This window comes from Argiope bruennichi, chromosome 7, assembly GCF_947563725.1.
Source record: "Argiope bruennichi chromosome 7, qqArgBrue1.1, whole genome shotgun sequence".
Taxonomy (NCBI): domain Eukaryota; kingdom Metazoa; phylum Arthropoda; class Arachnida; order Araneae; family Araneidae; genus Argiope; species Argiope bruennichi.
The window spans coordinates 41,161,429-41,186,846 of record NC_079157.1 but is presented as its reverse complement, the minus strand read 5'-3'; the positions used below and the strand labels follow the sequence as shown (position 1 = coordinate 41,186,846).

At 27.3% G+C, this 25,418-nt stretch overlaps 1 protein-coding gene across 2 annotated transcripts in view; it reads left to right on the top strand.

The window, feature by feature from the left end:
• LOC129975741 (glutamate receptor ionotropic, NMDA 2B-like) overlaps positions 1-25,418 on the top strand; it is a 287,159-nt gene that overhangs the window by 218,780 nt on the left and 42,961 nt on the right. For both annotated transcript variants that reach the window (XM_056088929.1, XM_056088928.1), the window contains exons 6-8: positions 3,592-3,812; positions 6,178-6,325; positions 19,841-20,027. In XM_056088929.1, the coding sequence (XP_055944904.1) occupies positions 3,592-3,812; positions 6,178-6,325; positions 19,841-20,027 (556 nt within the window). The remainder of the gene's footprint in view (positions 1-3,591; positions 3,813-6,177; positions 6,326-19,840; positions 20,028-25,418) is intronic.

Here is a 25,418-nt window from a genome sequence, read left to right as displayed (position 1 = left end):
AATTACAAAGCTGTAAATTAATATTGCAAACGTAGTTTCCACATTGCAAAAATTCATTCAAATAACCTTAAGATACCAACTAAAATCTCTGTAATGCTTAGTATCAATTCATAACTTTACTATTGAAACACGTTTTTTTTTTTTTTTTTTTTTAACAATTTCCAATTAAAATTTCTCTGAATAATTCTAAATTGCTTTATGTACAAGGTGCACGTATAGCAACGAAAAAAATTGGGAAGAGGAGATTTTTCGCTCGGAGAACATCAATTTTTTTTTTCCAGAGAACAGTAATTAGATGTTGTACAGTTGTCTAGAACCACAAAGAAAATAAACGATGTTTTATCCGATATTAGATGAATAAATTTTAAAGAATCCTAGAAAATATTAAAAGCTAGCTTCATTTTTAAATTAATAAACAGTTTGGTTTAAAATTAAAAATAAAACCAACACATCGGGATGCATATTTCTACCCACCAAAAATTATTTGCAAACAATTAATAAGATTCAAGACAAACTGCCCGCTGTACGCCGCCAGAAACACACACACACATTTCCACTTATTATTAATGCAGATGAAGACTAACGTTCACTCAAAAGAAGAAGCCCATGGTTAAAAAAAATTGATGGCGATAAATTAAAATTACTATGTTAGTAGCATTATCAGTCCAATTTAACACTTTAAAAAAAACACTATCTAATTTTTTTTAAACACAAAAATTCTAAAAACAGATTTCTTATGAAATATGACAGCATAAATTAATTATTCCATCAATATAAGAGCTGAGTACTTTTACTGTGCTTTTATTTTGCAGATAATATTTTTCAGTGTAATTAGATTCGACCATTAATAATTCAATCAAAATATATATCCGTATTTTTTTTCTATAAAAAAAAAACGTCATTTAATTGTGATCCTTGTTTACGTTCTTTTCCCCAGGTTGCTTGAAGTGAAATGAAAAGAAAATCAAATAAATATTTGAATTTGAATTTATACCGAATTTTCGATAAAAGCAGAATCCTCCAAAATTAATTAAATTAGAACTTCTGAACACAAATATGCCTGTTTATCACAAGTCCATTAAAGCGTAAAATTTTATCAAGCGGATGATGATAACATCAGACAGAATATGACAAAATAAATTAGATTTAGATTCTGCTTTTAGAGAAAATTAATATTCATTAAAATTCGTGTCAACACGAATACTTGGGACGCTATATACAATTATTAAAAGCCTCATTTTGAGCACCTTTCGAACAATCAAATTAATTCATTAAGATATGGAATAAATATTTAGGTGATTTTAGGGTTAAGAAATCCATTTGTTCATTAAAACGTGTTTCGCTTATTAAAAAGAAAATATGCTGTTAAAATAGTAAAATTCGAAACTACTGGTATGGTAAAATTTTAAAGCATAAGTCTTTATTGGAAAATTGTATTTTCTGCGTTGTTTCACACAAAAATCTTAAGAGTAATTTTTTTTTTAAAGTCTTAATTAAATTCATATAAATTCCATTAACCCTTAACTGGGGAGGTGCAGTCTACGAGACCGCATTTCATTTACACTCAAATTAAATTTCCTAATGAATGTATTAGCGTGAAGAACTGCGAATATATTTTGCAGATAGTTTTCTTGATATATAGATATGTTTTAGAAATTTCTCAAAACATATTGTCATTGAAAAAAGTAAATGCGTTGGAACATACATTTTCTTCTCAAATTGTATGTTACAATATATAATATTCTTGAAAAGGCATATCACTTTCTACTTTTTAAATCATATTTGTTTTTACAGTATATGAAGGTATATATAAAACAATATAAGGTAATTCAGCAATTATATGAAAAATAAAGAAAAAATGACAATGGGTAAAATTGGCCCTTTTTTATAGCATTGTTTTCTAGAGCATCTTAAACGTACAGGTTAAGAACTAGTATAAAAATCAACCTATAAATTCTGTATATATATATATATATATATATATCTTGGTATATTGATATATTTTATACATTTTTCAAAATACATTATCACTAGAAAACTTAATTATGTATGAACATACATATCAAAATCAGTTGAATGCGAACTTTCATCGAAAAACTCTTCTGTACAATTATCCTTATCACTTAAATCACTTTCTGCTTCATTTAAAAGTGTCTGGAGCACTGCTTCATAATAGGATCAGTAAACTGGATGATATATCGGCTCCCAAGTTTTAGCGACATTTGTTAAACCTTGTTTACCAGGGAGATGCGGAGACCGCACTCGAAGAAATAAATGAATTATTTTAAAAAGCATCTGCTGAAATCGGTTGAAAAAGTGCACGTGTATTGAAGATCACTATACAGGAAGCTACAGGGTCAATCCATTCAATTGAGCTAAAAATAGAATAGGGGTGACAGAAAATGCATCGGTAGCGGTCTTACAGACCGCACGTCCCCAGTTAAGGGTAAACTGGATTTCTGTTTTAAATTATAAAGCCAAAAATGAACAATATACATGCTAAAGAAGTTCCGTCAAACATGCTATATTGAAATATTTTACATGATTTATCATTTAATAACCATGTGAAACCTTCTCCACATACTGCTGTACTATCCTTCATTTGAACGAGGAGGTTCAAATAACAACTAAATTTCCTTGAATTTAAATAAATTGCAGTAAAATGTTATAAATTCCAAAATAAAAAGAAGAATTCTAATGTATTACCAATCTCAAAATAAATTTCATTTATGATTGAAAAATTGCATAAAGAACTGGGCTAATAATTCAATCAATTTTGAAACTTAACTTCTAAGGTAATTATATATTTAGATTGCTATGGAATCAACCTTCAAGAATTTTCTCTCTATCTTCAGAATCAAACTTCGGCGAGACTTTAAATCGCATATTTCCGAAACAACAATATCAGAAAGTATTGCGCCAATATATCACAAATGTCGCTAAATAAAAGCTCCTACTCAACGATACATTCGCTTAATTCATTACTCCATTCAAATAAGGAGTTAAGACAGAAAGACTCTTTTCCCGAAACTATTAATACACCTTAAATAGTCACATGCATATTTTGTATGTTATTATCAAATTCATCTTGAATTGACTGATGTGTCTTCATTTGATTAGAACATGCCCCTGTGTTAACGCCAAGGAACAGTCTGAAAATGGACATATAGAATATTTCAAACTAAAAAAAAAATAATAATAAACGAAGCTTAAAAGCAATTTGTAAGAATGAAAACATGCAAATGCGCAAATACATAAATATGTTTCTGATGATTCCATAGAATCTCTTTTAAATATACAGAAAAAGTTAGAATTAAAACTATCTGATGCACCTTTCTGTAAAATTCATTTATATAGACCTTTTCCATGGATTTATTTACTCTAGTTAATTGCTCAGATAAACCTAGAATTTAAATCATAAAACTAATTTAATTTCTAATGATCATTTAAAATTTCGAATAGGTTTGCATTTTCGGATAATATATAAAGCTAGTTTTCTAATTATATATTAACATGCTTTTTTATGTATTTAACATGCAAATTTATTAATAATGCTTTTTTTTGTTATTGCGATTAAATTTTACTCTCCAGATTGGCGTATGGTCAGATACAGGACTCGACATCAAAGACATCGTTTGGCCAGGAGACAGTCCCGTACCTCCTCCCGGCGTTCCAGAAAAATTCAATCTAAAAGTGACCTTCTTAGATGAACCGCCGTTCGTCAATGTCCTTCCCCCCGATAATGAGACTGGGGAATGCAAGACGAGCCGTTCGGTTCGATGTAGAATCGCACCTGAGCACAAGTTAATTGGGTAAGATAATGCGAACCTTAATTATTCTGGAGAAAGAAGAAGAATAGAATGGTTTTAAAGAAGAATAGAATTGGTTTTGATTTACTTTATAGATTTGTTTAAGAAACCTCTAGAAGTATAATTAAAGTGAAAAATGTTGTTGGAATTTTAATCAAACTGAAGAATAAAATCTAATCATTTGGAATATCTCATTTTAATAATCGAGAATTTCACTAGTAGAGTTTTTATTATGAATAGAAGAAATAATGAACAAGATCAGGAGAAGTTGATGCAATCTGCTTTTAAAAAAACGATAAAAGCTAAATTGTTAAAGTTATACAATTTTTATTTAATAACATTATAATAAACTTGCAATATACAAAGAAAATGAAACGCCAATTTATAATACAATTCCTTAAATAATTTCAAACTGAGAAATACATAAATCACAACAACAAAGGCTGTAGATTTGGCATAATTACATATTTATGAGTTTAAGGTTTATGAGTTTTGTAATGAGCAATGTAGTGTAAATATAGGGTAAATAAAAACTTGAAAATACACATAATATGATGATTCATCACCAAATCCTTCATATCACATGGTGAGTCCCATATGGTAAATGTCTTTTACCATATGGGCATTTTACGAAGAAACTCAAGAGTATTGATACTGTTCATGCATAGGAAGACAGATTTTCTGGTTCTGGCCTTTTTAATACAATTCCAAAAGAAAGATTGAACATTCGTAGAACGTCATTTATTTCTGAGAGAGAACGACTACACAATATAATTAATTTTACTTTCGTTAATTAGGTAAATAATAATTTTTTTATATTTCATTTCTTAAATTAATAAATTACCAAAAAAAAAAAAAAAAAAAAGAGTTATAACCAAGTCAGCAGAAACAGCTACAACTTATTCCATCAGCAACTGACCCCTCGGACTGTCAAAAGCTTGCTTAGGATTTGTTAATTTCCGATCTACACTATACCATGTAACAGAAATTCATCTCTGCAATTGACGAAACATTTGACTGAAACATTGGATCAAATGTTTCAACCAAAATTCAACGAATCAGGTTTCGCTGTCTGTAGTTAAGTCAATTTCTTTAAACAATTGATCGGCTACTATCCAGCAGCTTGACTCTCCCTGAAGCGATGATGTTTGATAGTACAAAGAATGATTTTCTTCATTCCAGCAATTACTGGCGGCATTCTTACTTTCCTGAAGGCTGGAGGATTAAAGCTATAAGAGTCTATTCGTTGAGCTCAAAATTTCTAACTAGCATATTCATTTGTAGAGCAAGGATGATACTTGAATTTGGGCTACATTCTCAAAGTTTTCTGAAAGCATTGTCATCATTTTTTTAACTTTAAATGGCAGATCTCCGGTTCTCATGTGCACATGTTTTGTGGATATGCAATTAGATCTAAACTTGAGTTAGTGGGTCAATGAAGCTTGTTATTGATCCTATGGTCATATCTTTAAAGAAATAAATGGTCTGTACATATTTGCTCCACACATGTGTTATTTTAGTATCTTTTATTTCTCTTAAACTTTATTGCAGGACTTAGGTTATAGTAGCCTTATATTATCAAAAGAAATAAAATGAGACCATGGATTCTTCCATTATTGAATATCACTTTTCTTGGCGATTTATAACATTAATTATTAGTTTACTTAATCGAGGATATCCCATATATTAAAGTGCATCAACAGTTTGACAAAATCTCCGCATTTTTTCTGTCCCTCCTCTCATACAAATATACTTATAGCAAAAACTGCCATTCTATAGTTTTTCACAACATTTAACCACAATTAAAATATAACAATTCGAGGTATGTGCTTAAATAGTAATTTCGCATTGTTTTCCGTAAAATTACATTCTAAAATAATTGTTTGAAGATATCTGCATTTAAAACTAGAAAATTGCAACAAAATAAGTTTTTATTATCAGACTATGGTAATAAATTTTGAGAAAATAAATTTACCAAACTTCGCCAAAGCAATGTTGTGCACACAAGGAAAGTAAATAGATTCTAATAGCTGCATGTAGGCCAGGAGACACTTAATTTGATTAATGAAGGATTAGTTTTGTGAGTTTCAAGCTGTTTGTCATTATATGTACTTTCTTGTCACTCCAATAATAATGAAATTTTGCAAAATAAGTGTTTTCGTTCTGATAGCGCCAGAATCTCTTTTAATGGTTTATCAATGAATTCTGTCAGTTTTTCTTGTATAATTTCTCTCATTGTGTCTTTTAAAGTTTGTGTATAAAATTTATTCCATCCTTAAACTATATCTGCAGATTCCATCAAATAGTGAAATTTGTTTTGTATTCTCCTGACATTTGTATTTCATAATACTTGTTTGTTTTATCTCAGAATAAATCATTCAATTGCAATCCGGAATCCAAACTTCTACCAGTGTTGCTCAGGTTTTTGTATTGACCTGCTGCAAAAATTTGCTCATGATCTCAAATTCTCATATGATCTGTATCGTGTTGAAGACGGAACCTGGGGAGTTCTTAGTGTAAGTATAATTTATCTTAACTTTATATGGTGAAATTATATGTTATTTGTTAATGAATTGAGATTAGTTGATGAAAGCAATTAAATTTTTTTAGTAACATGAAACCAGTTTATTCATTTCTGTTTCTTAAAGGTTAGTTAGGCTTTCTATTATAACGATTGAAAAATGAATGAATTAATTAAAAAGGTGGCTTGATTAAATACTTTAATTAACTCTGTAAAGACAAATAAATGTTTAAAATAATAAAATCACACAAAGAAAATAAATGAAAATATTTTCAAAGTATTGGATGTGAACTTAGAAAAGTTTACTAAAGTATTGTGAATCAAAAAAAACTTAGCAATTTAAATTAGCTTGCTATCATTATTTATTAACAAATCTAGGATTTCAGAAAATGATACAAACTAAGATAAATTATAAAAATGATACAAACTAATGACACAATATCAAAACTAATGTATCAATTATTTTTAATATAAATACGAGTTTCCACTTACTTAATCTGATTACTTATTAGCATCAGATGATAAATTGAAAATCGTCTGATGCTAATATTCTATATATTAAATGAGCAAGAAAATTGTCCGTCCAATCTAATTTTCTATTTAAAGATATTCTTTGAATGGGGTAGAAATGGTTAACACACAAAATATGATAGAATAAATAATGTTCTTAATTTTCTATCGAAAAAGAATCTTTAATAGGTATAAATCTCTTTAATTTTACCTTTTATAAGTATAATTTTTAGTATAATTGATGATAATTTGGAATTCATTATACTAAAGGAGCAGCGATGCAACGAAATGAAACTCATTTGCAATTTCTGTAGTGAAATAGCATCGGAAAAAAACCCAATTCAGTTCAATGATGCATTTAGTAAATTAAATTTTATATTTTCCTAATGTTTATGTCTGAATTTGATGTTCCTTACCAATTACTCTACTCATAATTTTAATGTTGTTTAAGATGTTGTGAGGATTATTTTTTCTTAGTAACTTTTAAATTTCGCAACTAAATATAGAAATTTAAAATATTGATATCAATAAATAAGAATTTGTAATTTATCATTTATTTTAGTCAAATTTGCGATTCAAAGAATCATTTTCTACCTCGAATTTCGAATTCATCTGTTGCATCTCGTTCTCTTCTTATTTTGTGGTGGGAAAGCACGTATAGCTGTTTCTTACAACCATATCACGTATGCACTTGCGTTAGAGATTGGTTTCTTTATGATTCTCAATACCCAAAAGAGGAAATACGCACCTAAGTCGCGGAAAAGAAGCAGTGCTTCTTTATAACAGAGCCTTTTCCAGATACGTGATGTGATGTGTGTACAACGGAAATTTTGTTTGCCTTCTCAACAAGCTCGGACTATATTTCTCGGCCTTTTAACTCTACCAGATATAGTGCATTTCACTTAGAGAAGACGATGCAAATGGAACTCGATATTTCTAAGGTAAAAATGATATTACGTACAGCACATCGAAAAAATCTTAATGTATGTAATGGTGATATACGAAACAGAAGAGATAGAAGATATTTCCAAAAATGTTAACACACTTACATGCAAAGGAAATAAATTTTCTGGAAGGAATTTCATTGGTGCTATAATTTGAATAACCAGTTACATGATATTTTATTAGTATAAATTACTAATTTATTATAATAGTTTCTACTTTCATAAAAATAATAAAAAAAATATTATTATCTTTGGAAATAAAAAAAAAACAGTGATTGTGAAATGTAATAAATGTTCAGAATAAAAAGTTTTCATAAACAATTTTATCATTTTTTTTAAATATCGATATGGATTGGGGAATTTGAAATAACGATATTGGATTTGAAATGAAGTGACTAAATATAATAATACAAAATCTATACTTATAATAACGCTCACTGCGTGTGTGTGTTCGTTGGCTAAACTGTTTGTCTACAGCCACCAAATTTGACATATGTATAACTTGAAGCCCGGGAATGTGCACCTCGGCATGATTTTTTAAATTTTTAATTAGAATTTCTATTAATTGAAAATTAAATTACAGTATCACAGCACAAAATTTATTTTTGCATCAAATTAAAGCCCCAAAAATTATCTTTTTAATGATACCAATACTGTAACATATAAATTATGTTTTGATCTTCAGCGAATTTTAAAGAAATATTTTAACCATATTTTTCAACAATATATTTCGCACAAAATAAAAATAAAATTTAATCTGCACGAGCACGTCAACAGGAAGAAAAATTTGCTTTTATCAACGTGTTACCGTCACATTAACAGAAGCTCACATTAAAAAAATAAATCAACTATTATTGCAAATTAAATATATAAAAGTGTAATTCTCATCACGTGTCTGTGTGAAGTGAAAAAAAATTGAAATATGATATTTCCTAAAAAGTAAATGTAAGAAACGTTTTCTGTGATCTTTAACAATATCTATGTAATTAATTCAATAAAACAGTTTAATTTAAGGCAAACATGGTGTAATATATATAGGATAATCATTCTAATCAGCTAATTTAGGGCATACATCTGCTAACAAAATGGTCTGAATGAACTAAGTAATTATATTTTATGTAACTTAAGTCAATAAATGCTCCGATGAATTACGAATTTTAAATTTTTACATAGGTCCTCTGACTTTTGAATCAATTATATTAAACACAGTATTCTTGAGACACCAATATATTAAATAAAAGTTGTTGAACTTCAATCAACTAAACCAATCGCTAAAACGGATTAATTTATGGAATTTGAATATCATTCTTCTATAAAAATGGCGATTTTAGAGCACTTCATCGACCGTCTCAAAGAAGGCATGCCCATCTTCTGCCAGAGTTTATCGACAGTGATTGGACTATGATTATGAAAATGTTGATTGTTCTAAAATTCATATATAATAACGGCATAAATCAGTCAGATTTGATCACAGAAGATAGAAACATTTATTTATTAATTTTAAAGTTATAGTGTTAAGAGTATTTCGCAGAATACGATTCCTTAGGACAAAAGGACTGTGTAAAATTTAAACTCCATAGTTTTTTTCATAAATATATTTATCGACTGGAAAAAATAAACTATTTTTTTTCATCATATAAATATTTTGAAAGTAAAACTGAATTTTGCGAGGAATTAGGTAGATTTTTCTTGAATAATTCTTCTAAATATTATATAAATTACGAAAATATTCTGAATTACACACACAACTTTAGTACCGAACGATTCTGCTTTCAATTTTCATACTTAAAGAAAGACACAGGTGGTTTCAGTAAAAAATGTTTAATATTAATTACAGTTTTAATTAATTACAGTTCCACTTTAATTTAAAGTTGAAATATTATGGGCGCTTACAGAAAATTAAAGAGAGAGATAAGTAATACAATTAAAATAAATGTTTAAGGCTCACATAATAGTATGACAGAAATATACTATCAAAATCTGAAGCTTAAAAATATTTTGCAGAAAAATCTATTAAGAGAATAAGTTTCATAAAATATTTAATTGGAAATTTTATAGATCATTAATATTGGCGAACCGGCTGGTCGCCACAGTTGGCTAATAAGCAATAAAATGTAAAAGTTGTATTTTAATCGGAATTAATTGATTAATCCATTTTCAATTTTAGCATTTAAGATAAACTGTCAAATTTGTCTAAAAGCTTAAATTAAATATTCCGACTAAATAATATTAAACTAAAAATTAATTCCGTAAGACATATAATATTAATTTTTATGTATTATTTTGAAAAATTATTTATATTACAAAATATGCAGGGTGTTTATAAAGTCCTGGACCCATTTTGATGTTTAATAACTCATAAAATAATAAAGATAGATTTAAATTAATAACATAAATGGTTAAATAGACTCAAAAAGTTTCATGACCCTTGTCAATGAACTTCCACGTGTGCCCACTTCGTCGCACGGAGAATATCAAGTCGATAGTCAATTTCACGCCAGGTAGCGACAAGCATGTCGGCATCCACAGAGCCATTTGCGCACATTATGGCGATTAACAATGCCAGAAACATGAAAGGATGCTTCATCGGAGAACATTATGCTCTTCAGAAAATCAGCAGCATCTTCTATCCTCCTTAGCATATCTGTTGCAAAGGCCATCCTCCTAGGCCTATCGTTCGGTTCCAAAACTTGAACAATTTGAACTTTGTATGCATGCAGTCTTAATTTTTTCTTAATAACCTTGTACACCGTCGAAATTGGCATATCCAATTCTGTTGCCGCTGATCTCACAGATATTCTAGGATTGTGTAAAAATGTCTCTCTGACACGCTCAACATCAAAATCACCTGTGCAAGGACGTCTGGAAAGTTTCTTATCTTCGATACTTCCAATTTCTAGAAAATTCTTTTTCCACCGCAAGATGCTGTTTTTGGATGGAGGATCTTTTTGGTAAATTCTTCTGAAATTTCTCTGTGCTTGCACTATCGATTTCATTTCTATGAACCACCATAAAATATGTGCTTTCTCTTGTGGTGTATGCATTCTCCTTAATATCCGCTCGAATAAAACATCACATACAAAAGTACTACATAGAACAAACACATCAAAAGTAAACATAACATTGCAATAGTTGCCAAAAATAAAAGAGAGAAAAATGCAATTAATAAGCAGACAATATTTAGAAAAGTACAGATATTTAGACTGGAAAATGAAATTATCTGAAATTAACCACACGCGCAGACGATATTTACAAAAGTAAAAATATTCAAACCTGAAAAGGAAAATATATGAGTTATTCCATCAATAAATGCCATAAGTTTGTTTATATCTTTATTATTTTATGAGTTATTAAACATCAAAATGGTTCCGGGACTTTATAAACACCCTGTATTATTAAAAATTAAGGAAATAAATTGTTGATGAGAAAGAACGATTACTCTTTCCAAATTAATATTACTTCCTATCGCAAATAAATTATTCCTTGCAAAAAGATATTGGTTTATATCATTTTTTTCAATTGCAGTAATTTAAAGTTGTAAGATGTATTTACTCTTAGTAAAATTTCTTTGGAGTTTCACGGCAGAAAATGGGAAAAGATTGAGGTTTATACGCAATACTAATACTCGATAGATCTAACTAACATTTAACTTTAAAACATTTAGTTTACGTATAACTGATGTAGAGAAAAATAATGATATCTCCAACAGTTTTCGTTTTAATTCTTCAAAAAAGTTGTATCTAAAATAAACAAACTTTGTTAGATAACACTACAAAACAAAGGAAGATGTTTTTCTTCTTCCTCTAGCGAGTGTAACATCGGGACCAAGTTGGCCCTAATTCGTGACAGAACAATTTCACATGAGACAAGGCAAAAATTTATCTTTCTGGAATATTTGTTTACAGCTATTAATATTTAAATAAAAAAAATGTATGACTAATTTAAATCTTGAATATTGATTTATTTACAAAATATACAGTTCAGAAAATATCTTCAAAATAGGTTGATGGTTAGTGTATTTCGAAAATTTGTCTATTGAAAGATCAAATGGCGACTTTCAAATTTTGCGAAGATTCCTTTTATTTGCCTATATCAACGATAATTTCCAAAAGTTCGCTGAGCACCGACTAGTTTTCTCTTTCTAGAAAGAAAACTAGTCTCTGTGGTAGATCGCGGTGGCCTGGTGGTAAGGTCCCGGATTCGGAAGCAGAGGGTCTCAGATTTGAGATCCCATTCCACTGAAGAACTGTCGTGTAAGCGGTGCCGGTGCTGCATGTTAAATCAGTCGGGACCAAACCGTCCTCCTGCTGGTGGGGTGTGGAAGTTGGGAGAGGGGGATGCAGCTCAGCTGTCGCCCACGTCATCTGATCGTGGTTCAGAATGCGAGGTCCGTACAAAAATAGTCCAAGTTTTGCTTTGAAACTTGACTTACTTCTGTGGTAGATTTACTTCAGTTTGCAGAACCGTTGCAATTCTTACTCGGAAGAATTTATTTCAACAAACCCTCTGCTTGACCTTCCTTCTCTGAAGAGAATCTATGATACAATATAAACAAAGTTTAACCATTTATTCTAGGGTAAATAATAATAATAATAATAAATTAAAAATTTTAAAAAAAACGAGCATCATACATTTAACCAAACCGTCTTTCTCTGTCTCTCTTTCTCACTCTTTTCAAAATTCAACAAAATCTGGCTTGTAGAACATCATGAATTTTTATTTCTTCCACAAACGTTTAAGTAAAATTATGTTTATTCCATACAAAATTCAAATGTATAGTTTTACCTTTTGTATAAAAGTTGAAACATTTGAATCAATTTCAAACCTTAAAAGTTTACACATTGCTACATAGTTTTTAAAAATAATTTAACTAATAATGCTTAAAGCATTCAGAGAATAATTCTGAACAATCCATTAAAATAATCTACTTTCAGAACTTTTCGTTGAACAAAGAATGGAATAAATGCGGAAATATTTCATTTTTACGACCCCATATAATTGAATGATAACCTCCAGACAATGCAATCACATTGTATTAGAAACCCTAAATTCACTTTTCGCACGAAACACCGGATTTCCGCATTTTCATATGTATGAATTCATAAAAAAGGAGGAAATTTTATTTTATAATACAGCAGCCAAATATTGATTAATCCACCAAGCCATTTTATATATTATTTTTTTCTCTAAACCTAAGATCACAAATCCGAGAGATTCAAATTCTATTTCGGAAAACAGGAATCGGAAATAAATTTTCAGAGACTTTTACGTTTATATCCCTGCAACTCGTTGGCTCAATTCAAAATTTTGAATGGGCACAGGAAGAAAGGGCGAAGTGATAACAATATTTCGAAGTAGTCGTGAGAATTTTTCTCTATTTTTTTCCCAACATTTTTATCTTTGAAAACTGTCAAAGGAAGCATTAAAGTTTCCTTCCTGTGCGGAATTATTCTTGCCTTTGCATATATCTGTATGGTTAGGAAAAGAATTCTGCATATTTCAACTATTCTTGGGTAATAAGGCCTTTAGAAAAATCTTTCTCTAACTATTCCCGGAAAATAGTGAACGTGCAGACGAGTGCTAAAAGTTTTATTTTTATGCTGATTTAGATCCTGTAGAAGTAACAGAGCTTTAATTTTATTAGAATCTTCAGACGATAAAATTCATAATTCATGATGAGTTAAATTTTGTTATAAGTTATAATCCAGAAGGAATTCAGGGCTTTCATTTTTATTTCATTTCAAAGAACTATCAAGAAAATCTTATTTCCCAAGGAGAAAGAATTTCCTTTGTAAACAAATATTTGTTTAAGAAAAGGGGATGGCATTGAAAATTCAGATAATATGAAGTATAGCTGGAAAATAAAATTATAAAGAAGATATTTTCTTAAAAGTATATATATCATTCAAGCGTAAGTGAAAAGAGGTTTTAATATAAATTAAATTATTGGAGAGAAATAAAATGGGGTATTCAATGTAATATTAAATGAGTCATGGTTTTGAAAATATAGATAATTAATTGTGTGATAGGCGTAGCAAAATATCAGTTTTGTTTTTAGTTTGCTTCATTTTTGTGAGAAGTAATAAAGTTTTAAATTTTAACTTTTCTTCTTATACTATGAACTCTGAATAGGTATAAAAATACATACTATTAGTTACTCAAAGTATTCAAATATTAAAATCTCAATAATACATTTATCTGTAAATATCGTGAACATTTTTAAATGGTTGTTTTCTTATTCGTTGAATTTTATTAATCTTTTGTTCAATCAGTAATTCTTATAATGTTATTAATATTTCGGAAAGGAAAAAAAAATTAAACTGAACGATCGAATTTTTTTGTATTCGGTTATATCTCAAATATTTTAATATATGGATGTTGAAAAATATATTGATATTACAAATATATAAACTATCATTGAAGTATTTGTGAAAACAAATAGGAAAGACCTGATTCTCCTCTCAGGAACTGAAATTCTATAAATTCAATTCATATTGGATTTTTCAAAAAAAACCATATTATCAGAAGGATAATTCAGATATAGATTTCAATAATATTTCTTGTTTTCATTCTATGAACTGAGAACAGAATCAGGAAACTCTCAGGGAACTTATCTAAATCTGGATGCTAATAGAAAGAAATTGAAATTTAAGTGTTTTACTATTAAATTATATTTAAAAAATAAAGATCGTTTGGAAGCATTTCTTCGTAAGATTCTATTGTTATACATTTCTTTGATCTAGCATTAATAGAAATCAAAGTTAAATTCCGATTTTATGTTTACAGTTAATTCGAGATGAAGTACTGACAAAACGTAGACATGAATATTTAAACTAAAAAAAAAAAAATAGAAAAATGTATGTTTGTATTTCCTGCATAATATGGTGAAAACATTTCAAAATATAATTACTTATAATATTTAATAGCTAATCCATTACATTTTTAATGATAATATGCCTTAAATCATAAATTGAATATCACATTTTATCTTTTGAGTTTTATATCAGTATGTCTTAGATACATGATTTATAAGTTTTAAAATTTATAAATTTTATCACCATGATTTTATTAAATAAAATATAAGACTGTTTACAATACGATTATTTCAAATACCAATGAAATTACTTCAGAATCCATATGCAAATAAATTTAATAATCATAATAATTGCCTGGTTTTAGATTTCTTAAGATGTTACAAAAATAATAAATATGTAGTTGGAAATTCGAAGTAAATTTGATATGTTTAAAAAGAAATTATCTGTTGATAAAGAAGATAAAGATAATTATGATAAGCACTGATAATTTACGACTTTTCTTCTTGGTCTGGAATTTCATCAATCTTTCTCTGAATTTTAATTTAGCATTCAATAATAATCATTTATTAAAAATATTTCATTGCAATGCGAAGTTAATTATTAAAGTCTTTCCTTAGTGTATTGATGTAGGTACTAAATAATAATAAATATGATTTTTTTTTCATTTTACAGTGTGATTCGGAGAAATAAGAATATCATGACATTTCCTCAATTATTTCTCATTTTCATCATTATGAACACTTAATTGTTCATAAGTTTGTAATCGGATAAATGTTCAAGATAGTATTAGTAAAATTACTAAAAAGAAAATCAAAATATTAGTACAGTGCTTACTCGTAAACCAAAATTTTTCCACTGTCAAAAGAGTTCCCAAAATAAGTATTGTTACACACAAATTTTAACAAATAACCTGTCTTATTTTTATAGTTGTTGATTTGTTACTTTATTTTTGCTTATATATATTTTTGTTGTATTTCGCAAACTTCCTCGTCTAATTGAAACTATAGTACTTTTTCAAAAAAAGGTTCATTTTGAAGATTTCTGAGAATGCGTTATATATTTCCTGTAGCCCTTCAGTCTGATGCATGCACAATAGGGTATATTTCCCGTTACTACTTCACATTATTCAATATTCAATAATAATATATTGTACAATAAGTATATATGTGCTATAAGTATACTTATACTGTACTATAATTATATACTGTACAATAAGGTTAAACTCAAAAGCGAGTTAAGATGGAAACACATGTGTGATATACAATTTATCCATAAGAAAAATGTCTCTATTTGAATGCATTTTAAGCAAAATTTATGAATCAAGTTGAGCTGGATTTCGTATGCAAACTCTGGAATATTTAAAAAGATGATGATTGTGTAATAATAAAATCCGAAAATACTGTGGAAATTATTTGAAAATTCGATTAATTTTTAATTTACCACCTAATTGATGCATTCATTGAAAAGTCGTTCCTTAGTGAGCATTTAATATTTCGAAATTAATAACCAGCAAATTTTTATACATCCAGATCCAGCAATCTGCTTTTTAAGTAGTTTTGAAATGACTTGTAAGTGTGCATGTCGTAATTTACAGATAGTATGCCAAACTCTAAGTATGTTATTTAAAAATCTTATTTTCTTTTGCTTAATTACAATTAACGAAACCAAAAATGAGAAGTGTAGAATTATTTACTGAAACGGAAACCAAATTTAGTTGAAGCCGAAATTAACTAAGAGTTGACTCAAGTATTTACTTATTTAGAATAAGAATTTAAATTCATGATTATCAGTTCGAGGATCTCACATAAGATTCAGAGACGAAAATAACTGTGCGTGACTGTGGGAGAAATCTACTGAAACATTGTCAACCTCGTTTTGAACTGAGTCAATTATCAGAATTGTGTCTATTGAAGTACGTTCACAATTTCGATATTGAAACGTAATTGCTCTCTCCATTGGCTATTCTTGAATTGTGAGCATTACTATTCATGGATTTCTATTCTAACGAACATATCTTCATGACAGCATGTACTTTCCCTGCATTTCTGAGAGTCATGCATAAAATCATTAGATTCCTTACATCGTTTCTGTCCAACGATTTACAATTCTATAGATAGCTTTATGGGCTCCTTCCTAAAGCTCAGTTCATAGAATGAATGTTTCTCTAAAATCGTATTGACCGGAATTCACAGCAAATGTCTTTTGTACGTTCATTGGCAAAATTAGTCTTGAATTAATTGTATGATTGTTAAATGGCCTATACAAAGCACAATGTATGTCCTATTCAAAAAATTATTTAAATATCAGTATGGATTACATTGAATAATTTTATTATTTAATTAATGATAATAATAATAATTCTATATTATTGAAATACTGTTGAAAAAGACAAAAAAATCATGAATTAAAAAAATTATATAATGGTTATACATTAAAAAGATTCTTAAATCTCTTTTATTTGTCAAACGACATATATTTTTTTTATAAAATACCTTTAATTCACCACTTAGATTCAGAATAAAAGAGTAAGAAAATCAACGCTGACGTATTTGGCTGGCGCTTAGTATTTATAAAAGAAAAAAAAATCTTAGCTACTATATTAACATTAAGGAATATTTGTTATATATTTTATGTAAGCTCTTCAAAGGATATATATTATTATTTTTCTTTTTCAAAGAAACAAAATATATTCCAAATCTTATCATAAATGAGAAATCAGGTAAACGAATTAGGAGTAAATGAGTTTAAGTAGTAGGAAAAAGGAAAGTAAGAGCTGGGAAAGAGGACTGAGATCCTATTTATTAATCATTGGTCTCCCAAAGTCAAAATGCATGAAAAATAATATGTTTGTTATTTACTCACAAAACATAGAAGTTGAAACAGTCAGTTTACCAACAACAGTTTTTTTTTCGATAAAATTCGGCATTAAATCCCGACTTCAAAAATTTAGGTTGAAATTTTTCATAACCATTATTTACATATTGTTTTTCAATACCCTGTACATTGAGCATGATTTTATTATTATAAGGGCATAACTATTATTTTTATGATTTTGCAAATCTTGAAACTTTTAATTCAGGATAAAATTGCATACCAAATGGAATAACCTTTTTGATTATAAAAAAATTAATTTTTACCATGTCAAAAATAAAACTGAAAACAAAAATTTATTTATTATTATCATTTTTATTTACAGAAATTTATAGTTCTGAGTTGTAAGGCGATGTCTGTTATCTATACTCTATAGATTTTAGTCTATGTATAGAAAGTTAAACAAGCTTGAAATTGAATTTAAAGAAATGATTCCAGATACAACTGATTCAGCTGGAAACTGATGGAAGTGGTGGAAATAAGATATTAATTTTCTACTATAAGCGAATTACAGCAACACAATACAGGATGAAAATATTATTTTGAGAATAGCAAATCATTCAGCTGTCTTGATTATTTTTTTTCTCTAAAGTGAGTTTAATAGGATATCAATTAATTAAACATTCCATTTCCATTCCACTTTAAATTATTGTGCATTTCTGAATTGTTAAAATAACGTTACGTTAAAACGTGCGAAAATAAAATTATAAACCCATAGCAACATTTATATGGCAAAAAAAGCTCAGGAAACAATTTAAAGGATTCCTTCAATCTGTTACATCAAAATTCAATCCAACACTCTGCAAGGGAATTTAAAATAAAATAATCAGAAATATCTTGAATATATTTTTTATTCTATAGTAAAATACAAATCGATTTCATTTCTGTTCTAGAATTGTCCATGTATTGTCTAAGCATTCTAGCTCCAAGATGAAGGACGTTATTCTGTCAGAAGGGGATTTCCACAAAAAGGGTTTTATAAACCTGACACCAGAAGTTTTTGTTAAAGAAAAAAATCCTATTTTTGTTTAAATAAGAAAAGTTTTTTTTAAATTTTTTTGAGAAATTTTTAACAATTGGTAATAGAAAATTAAGCACGAGGATGAAGATTTTACTTTTTGAATGAAATATTAGAAATGACTCTATTATGTATATATAAAATAAAAATGAGTAGAATTTTTTAATAATTTTTATAATGTCATTATTAGTCCTATTAATATTGAAAAAATAACATTTGTCTATATTTTACAGCTTTGAAATTATCTTTTCTTCAGAATTTTTTTATCAGTTATTTCCATTTTTCATTATTAAAGAACGATACAATATGTTCAAATTCAGGAAACAAATCCTTCACATTTCTTTTTATACGTAAAACATATTTTTATGAATATAATCTCTGTGATAAATCTAAGAATTAAACATAGATCATAAATAAAGTTTATTAAGAGAATAATTTCAAGTGTTCAAGTAAAATGTAATTCTATGATTTCAAATTATTATTAATCATATTAAAATTAGAATTCGCACATAATTATTACTTTTGGAACTCTGAATGTAATTATGAACGTGTTTATATAAATAATCAATTATTTTCTTATATAATAAAATTATAGTATTTGTCAATTATTTTTAATGTTTTAAAGAATATAAAATCTACACACGTTCGATTAGATTGATATTTTTTATATTTATATTCTCTAAATAACATGGTGCACCAAAAACTGTTAAGGTTTTACAAAATGCTTTTCAAGCTGTTTTTGACAACATTTTTTTTTTTTTTTTTTTTTTTGTATTTGACAACATTTTTTTTTTTTTTTTTGTATTTGACAAATTTTTTTTTTAATATATTCACTTTTATTTTAATAGGATTTCAATTTTACTTCGTCTTATTTCTTTAAAGATTTTAAACCAAGATATGGATTAAATCAAGATCCGTAAGCAAAGTAAAAGTAAATTTTCGCATTTTTTACACATACAGCAGTACGATCTTTATATTATGTAACATAGTTTCGATTCAATTTCATTGAATAATTCTTTCCTCCATAGTTTAATAACAGTACTTTGTACTGATAGTTGTACTTTTGTAATGTCGCAATTTGAATTTGAAGTGAGATACTTTTTGATAAAAAAAATTGTCTAAAATCTTATTTTAATTCAACAATAAATAATGGCAAGACGTGCAGACGTTTAGATAGATACAAAAGAATTGAGTACAAAGGGTTAACAAATCTGTCATTTTGCAATAAGTAACAAATCTTATCAAATTTGGTTATAAAGTTCTAGATTATTATGCATTTATTCATAAATTACAAATTTTATATATTATGTATATTTATGAATTTTATGTAAGTGCATTCATTTCTTTTTCAGCAAAATGGCACTTGGAATGGATTGATAGCTGAACTGCTCAATCAAAAAGCAGAAATTGTAGTCACTTCCATTAAAATCAATTCCGAACGCCAAACAGCTGTAGATTTTACAGTTCCATTTCTCGAAACAGGGATCGCCATCGTAGTCGCTAAGCGCACGGGTATAATATCACCAAAAGCTTTCTTAGGTAAGTATTAAAATTATGCAATGCATTTCAAAGTGTCTTAAAAATTTTAGAATACAATGAATGTAGGAGCAATTGCTTGAGTACTTAAATATGGTGCACTCATTCTACCGAAGCCATCCCATAACCAAATATAAAATTTAGGAAATTGAAATCTACCTGTGTAAATTTCAAGTTATCATGGTATGAGAATATTTTGTTTTGAAATATAAATATGAATACTGAGATTCGCATTTTTTATCCATAATTTATTTTATTTTATTTATTTATTTATTTTTTGAATTCCATTAATGCATGGGACCATTCGAAATATTTTACAAGAATAAAAAATGTGACTCAAGTTAAAATCTTTCTGCTGAAGTACTTTCAAAATATGATTAGAATCAAAAGTAGGATATTGTAGTTCAATTTTTAGATTCAAAAGTTTTTAATTAGGAATATTTTCTGACATTTGACTTTTTTGTGGTCTCGATTTAAAAACTATATGTTGACCCAAGGTTTTTATAGCTGGTCAAATTTCTTTGACGTCACAAACACAATTCCCAGAATAACATTACTTTTTCATGCGATAAAATAGAAAAAAGTATCTGTAAATGCAAAATATGACTAAGCATTCTAGTTGGTTTTGGACATATTGTCATTAATAGGAGATCGACTAGTCAAGATTGTTCATTTAAACTCTTTTGAAAGAAAATTTAATCTGGAATGGAAATGTAAGCCTGTGAAAATCAAGTTTCTTGAGTTTAAGTAATAAGATTTGAGGCAAATTTATTAATATTTTAATTAAATTTGTCTGTTTTACTCTTGGACATAAGGAAAAATAATTTTCTCTCGAAGCGGAAATATAAGAGTTATATTCAAATAGTTTATATATGAGGATTAATTCGAATACTGAACAGTATGACATAATGTTTATTAATTGAGTTAAATATTATGAGGATAACAAAAATATTTTTTTTTCAAAACTAGACTGAAACAAAGATTTAGATCCCTTATATAACTAAATGACAACACTCTCAAGTATCTCCATTTTAGTATTCATAAAATACTATAATCATCTCAGTTTATCAAAAATATTGGGCTAGTGCATTCTATTTTCCAATACTTCAAATGTAATAACTGACTCATCTTTTTTTTTTTTTTGTATAGTAAATATTTGATGAAAATTCTTACTTAAGATAATCATTATAATAATTTCGCTTTGCAACTGGCACATTAAAATTTGGTTTGGTGCAAAAAATTAGCGCTTTTTTCAAATCGGAACATTTCTTCAATTAGACTATAATAATACAATTATTTCCTAATATCTTATATATTGATATTAATTCTAACAATGTTTGCTTAAAAATATTTCAATAGACCGAAATAAAAGTTAACAAAGGATGAACCTCTCATAAATAGAAATTAATTTGCATAGTTTTTTTTTAATATTTTGGTATTAATAACAAAACTCTTCTACCATCAATAAATATATGTATAAAAAGGGTAATAAATGGAATAAGTTGACGGCATATTATGGAAATTTTGATCAAATTCTAGAAAACCATATTAAAATAGAATATATCAACAAAAATATTAAAAAAACATGGAATTATGAATTTTATTAATTCTTAGTACATATTGATCGCTCTCTGGTTTATTCAGAGAAGCATTAATCATAGTCAAAGTATATAAGAAAAAACTCGAGGACAGTGATATAACAACACATTGTTATTCAGAAACCAAAAGAAAAATACATATATAAAAAGAAAACATCCAGTAGGTGGTGGAAACGTTTAGTAGAGACAGAAGAAACTGCATAATATATGAGCATAAGTGTGAAAAGATGTCAGCTAAAATGAGGAAAGATATCAGCATATTTTGAGAGAAGTATACGTAGGCCTATTTTTTACTACGATTGTTTCATAAAATAAATTATAGGTACATGCCTATTTTAGAAATGAATTATCTTCATTTGCTTGTTATAGAAGATAATATCTGATAGTTATATCACTATTCTAATGTATGTTACTATTCATTCAATTTGAAATGTTCAAGTACATTGTAATTCTACTGTTCTACAAATTACATTACAAACCTATTCTTTCCTAGACCTATTCCTAGACCTATTCTTTTCTCTACAATAATGGTGCATGACACGTAATAAAATGCGAGAAAATATATTTGTAACGATTAAACACAGTGTCATTGAGATATCGATATCAATAACAATATCTGAAAAAAAAGCTGTTGCAACACATGAAAACTGCGATATTTTCGTAATCCCAAAATATAAAATAAATTTTTACTCCATAAAAAAAATCTGATGATCAAATTTCTGATTAACTGCGTTTCTATAAGTTCTGTAATAATGCATGCATGTTTTTTTTTTCTCGATTCAATAACTGCAATATATGGGTTTTGATATCCAAGTAACTTTCCCAATTTTTTTGTTATCATGTGAAAACATGATGTTGTTTTGGTTAGGACGTTTCGAAGCCCAAAATCGCGTAGGCAATAAAAATTGAAGCTCGAAATCGCGCAGGCAATAAATAAAGCGTAAATGGCAATTTTCTTCATCATTTTTTAATCGCATATGTTCTTTACCTGCTTTTACCAGTATTGCATTATTATTATTCATGCTTCTTTGAAAGCAGATGCTTTTTTTAAAAGGTTGATCTGCGTTTACCAATATTGGTTTATTATTACGTATGCTTCTTTGACAGCAGATGCGTTTTTAAAAAGTTGACGTAGAACTATGATATCATAGATGTCATTTCATCTCAAAATCGGTCCAGCTCCAAAACTTTGTTTCCCAGCTATAAAAATTGAAAATGAAAGTTTAAAATAATTATATATATATATATATGCAAGGAGAGAGTGAGAGACCGATAGAGAAGTCTCGTGATTGTTTCAAACTGGTTAATGACTTACATTAATAAAGACAAATATTGCCTTAAAAATAATAATGTTCTCACATGATAACTTGAAATCTGCGATCGTAGATTTCATTTCACTTTTTTTATTATTATTATTTTATTTTATTTTTAGACATTTATTTTCTTGAGACTGTGGATTTTTCTTGAAAAGAAAAGTTGATGTGAATTTGTTGTGGTATTGTTTGAGGAGAGCAATATCTAAAATCAAGAAATTTTATTTCTTCAATTCACCAGAATGTAAATTCTAATATTATACTGGCATTTTCTCACCTATTTCTTACTGACCAAATATGATCTCTTTACTGAGTTATCAGCTCATTAATATTTTGAAGAGTATTTATTGTTCTTCCAAACTTAGTATTCAATAACAGATATATTTCATTTTATAATATATTGATAGAATTGCTTTAACAGCTATTGAGTACAGCGTAATAGTATCTCATAGACTTTAATAAGTATATCCAACTTTTTGGAACTTTAAAAAATATATGATTAGCTGGAAAGTTATCAACTGTTTATTAACTTGGCTTCTCTACAGATCGATTATTATGAATAAAAACAAAAATTATCTCTTAGTAAAAAAAATAAGAAGAATATTTGGAAATAAGTATTTAATAATGCAATAATACATAATCCAAATATATTTGTTAAATCTTTCAATAAAGTCTCGTTTAGTCTATTAACCTTCTTTATATAGTTCTGCTTAAGTCAACGTTTTAAAACTTCATTGAATCACAACTTATGCAAACATAATCCTAGAATTAATGTGAATTATAAGTTCTTCGATCCAGCATTTATAATTTATTAGTAGATAGCCCATTAGAATTAAAATCAAGGAGCATTAAAATCTTTTCTAACATATTCAAGTAAAATCTTTAACAATTTCTTAATTTAAAAAAAGAAAAATTATTATATCAAGGCAAGTATTCGCTAAATTTCCCATAAGCGCAATATATCACTTTTCCGACATTTACTGCACCAATGCCAATGTATTAAATGATTTAGTGTTAATATTTGGCATTCATGTTTGATTACTTTTCATACTATATTGTTATTAATATTTTATGTCAAGTAACATTACTGTTTTAATTTGGTGACGATTGGCACCATGCTAATAGAAAAAGTTGCTCATTTTTTTATTATAGGAGCAACAATTGAAGCCAGTTGAAAGCCATGTATTAATATCTAAAATTCTTACAGTAATTGGTATGAAATGAGAAACAGATAAAGATTTCTTTAGGATTTTAGTTCTTTCATATTAAGGATATATTATATTTTTTTATTTTAATACGATTGGATTAGGAAAAATGAGAACTACAAATGCAGAATCTACTCATAAAATGCAACAGAATTACGAAAAGAAGGATATTAGAAATTTTTTAATTGGATAAATGATTAATTTTTCTTTAAAAATATAATCTTAAACGATGAAAATCATTTCGAAAATTTATTTTAAAGCTGATTATTTACCTCACTGTTGAAATTATCGACCAAAACAAAAGGAAAAAAAAATCAGACATTTTGATTAATAAATCAATGTGAAAATTCCAATGAAAAGGCATAAAAATTAATTAATTTAGAATTTATGAATGCATTCACATTTGAAAGTCACTTTTTTTATTAGATTTTATTTATTCTGACTTGCATTATGTTCTTTAATTTCTTGCCTAATTCGAATATGGTATTCGCAGCCATCCATATTAAAATATTGGCAGCTTATCATCAGTTAATCAATTAATTTTATCGAAATTTTCATTTCATTAAAGTAGTAATACTTAAAAAAGGATACAAGAAAAATGTGTTTAAAAATTATCATATTGCTTATAATAATGAATAATAAATTTTTAAAAAAATGAAAAATGAACCAAAAAATAAATGTTATTGGGAAGTAAATTTCATTAACATATTTAAAACAGAAATATATATTTCTATCGAAAATATTGGTTATAAAGAAAATTAAAAGCGTGTTGTGCTGAAACAATAAGATAAGTAAAATAAACTAAATTGAAATGCATAAGAAAGTAAACTTATTAATTAAAATTAATTCATAAAATATATTAAAATTTAATTATTAATTAAAAATTAATATATATTATGACTTTCATTAAAATTTAGAGTTAAGCAAAGATTGTCTATCAGTTTTCGTGGGTTTTTTTCATAATCTCAGATTTTTTATTAAAAATTATTTTCCATTTTTTGAGTGCTCGAATAAAAATGTATTTCTTCAACTTTTTATTTCTACTATTATTTAATATATCAAAACTATATCATCAAAATTATCGAAGATAATTATTTCTAATGTTCTTTATTTTTTTAAATTTTATTTTATATTTTAATATTTTTGATCATAATGATTCCATATGATGCTAGAATCTATAACTTTCTGCAACATTTTTGTTAATATTTCAAAATCATAATATCATCTATATGCTTCGAGGATAATTATTTTACATTTTCTGTAATATTTATTTCTTTT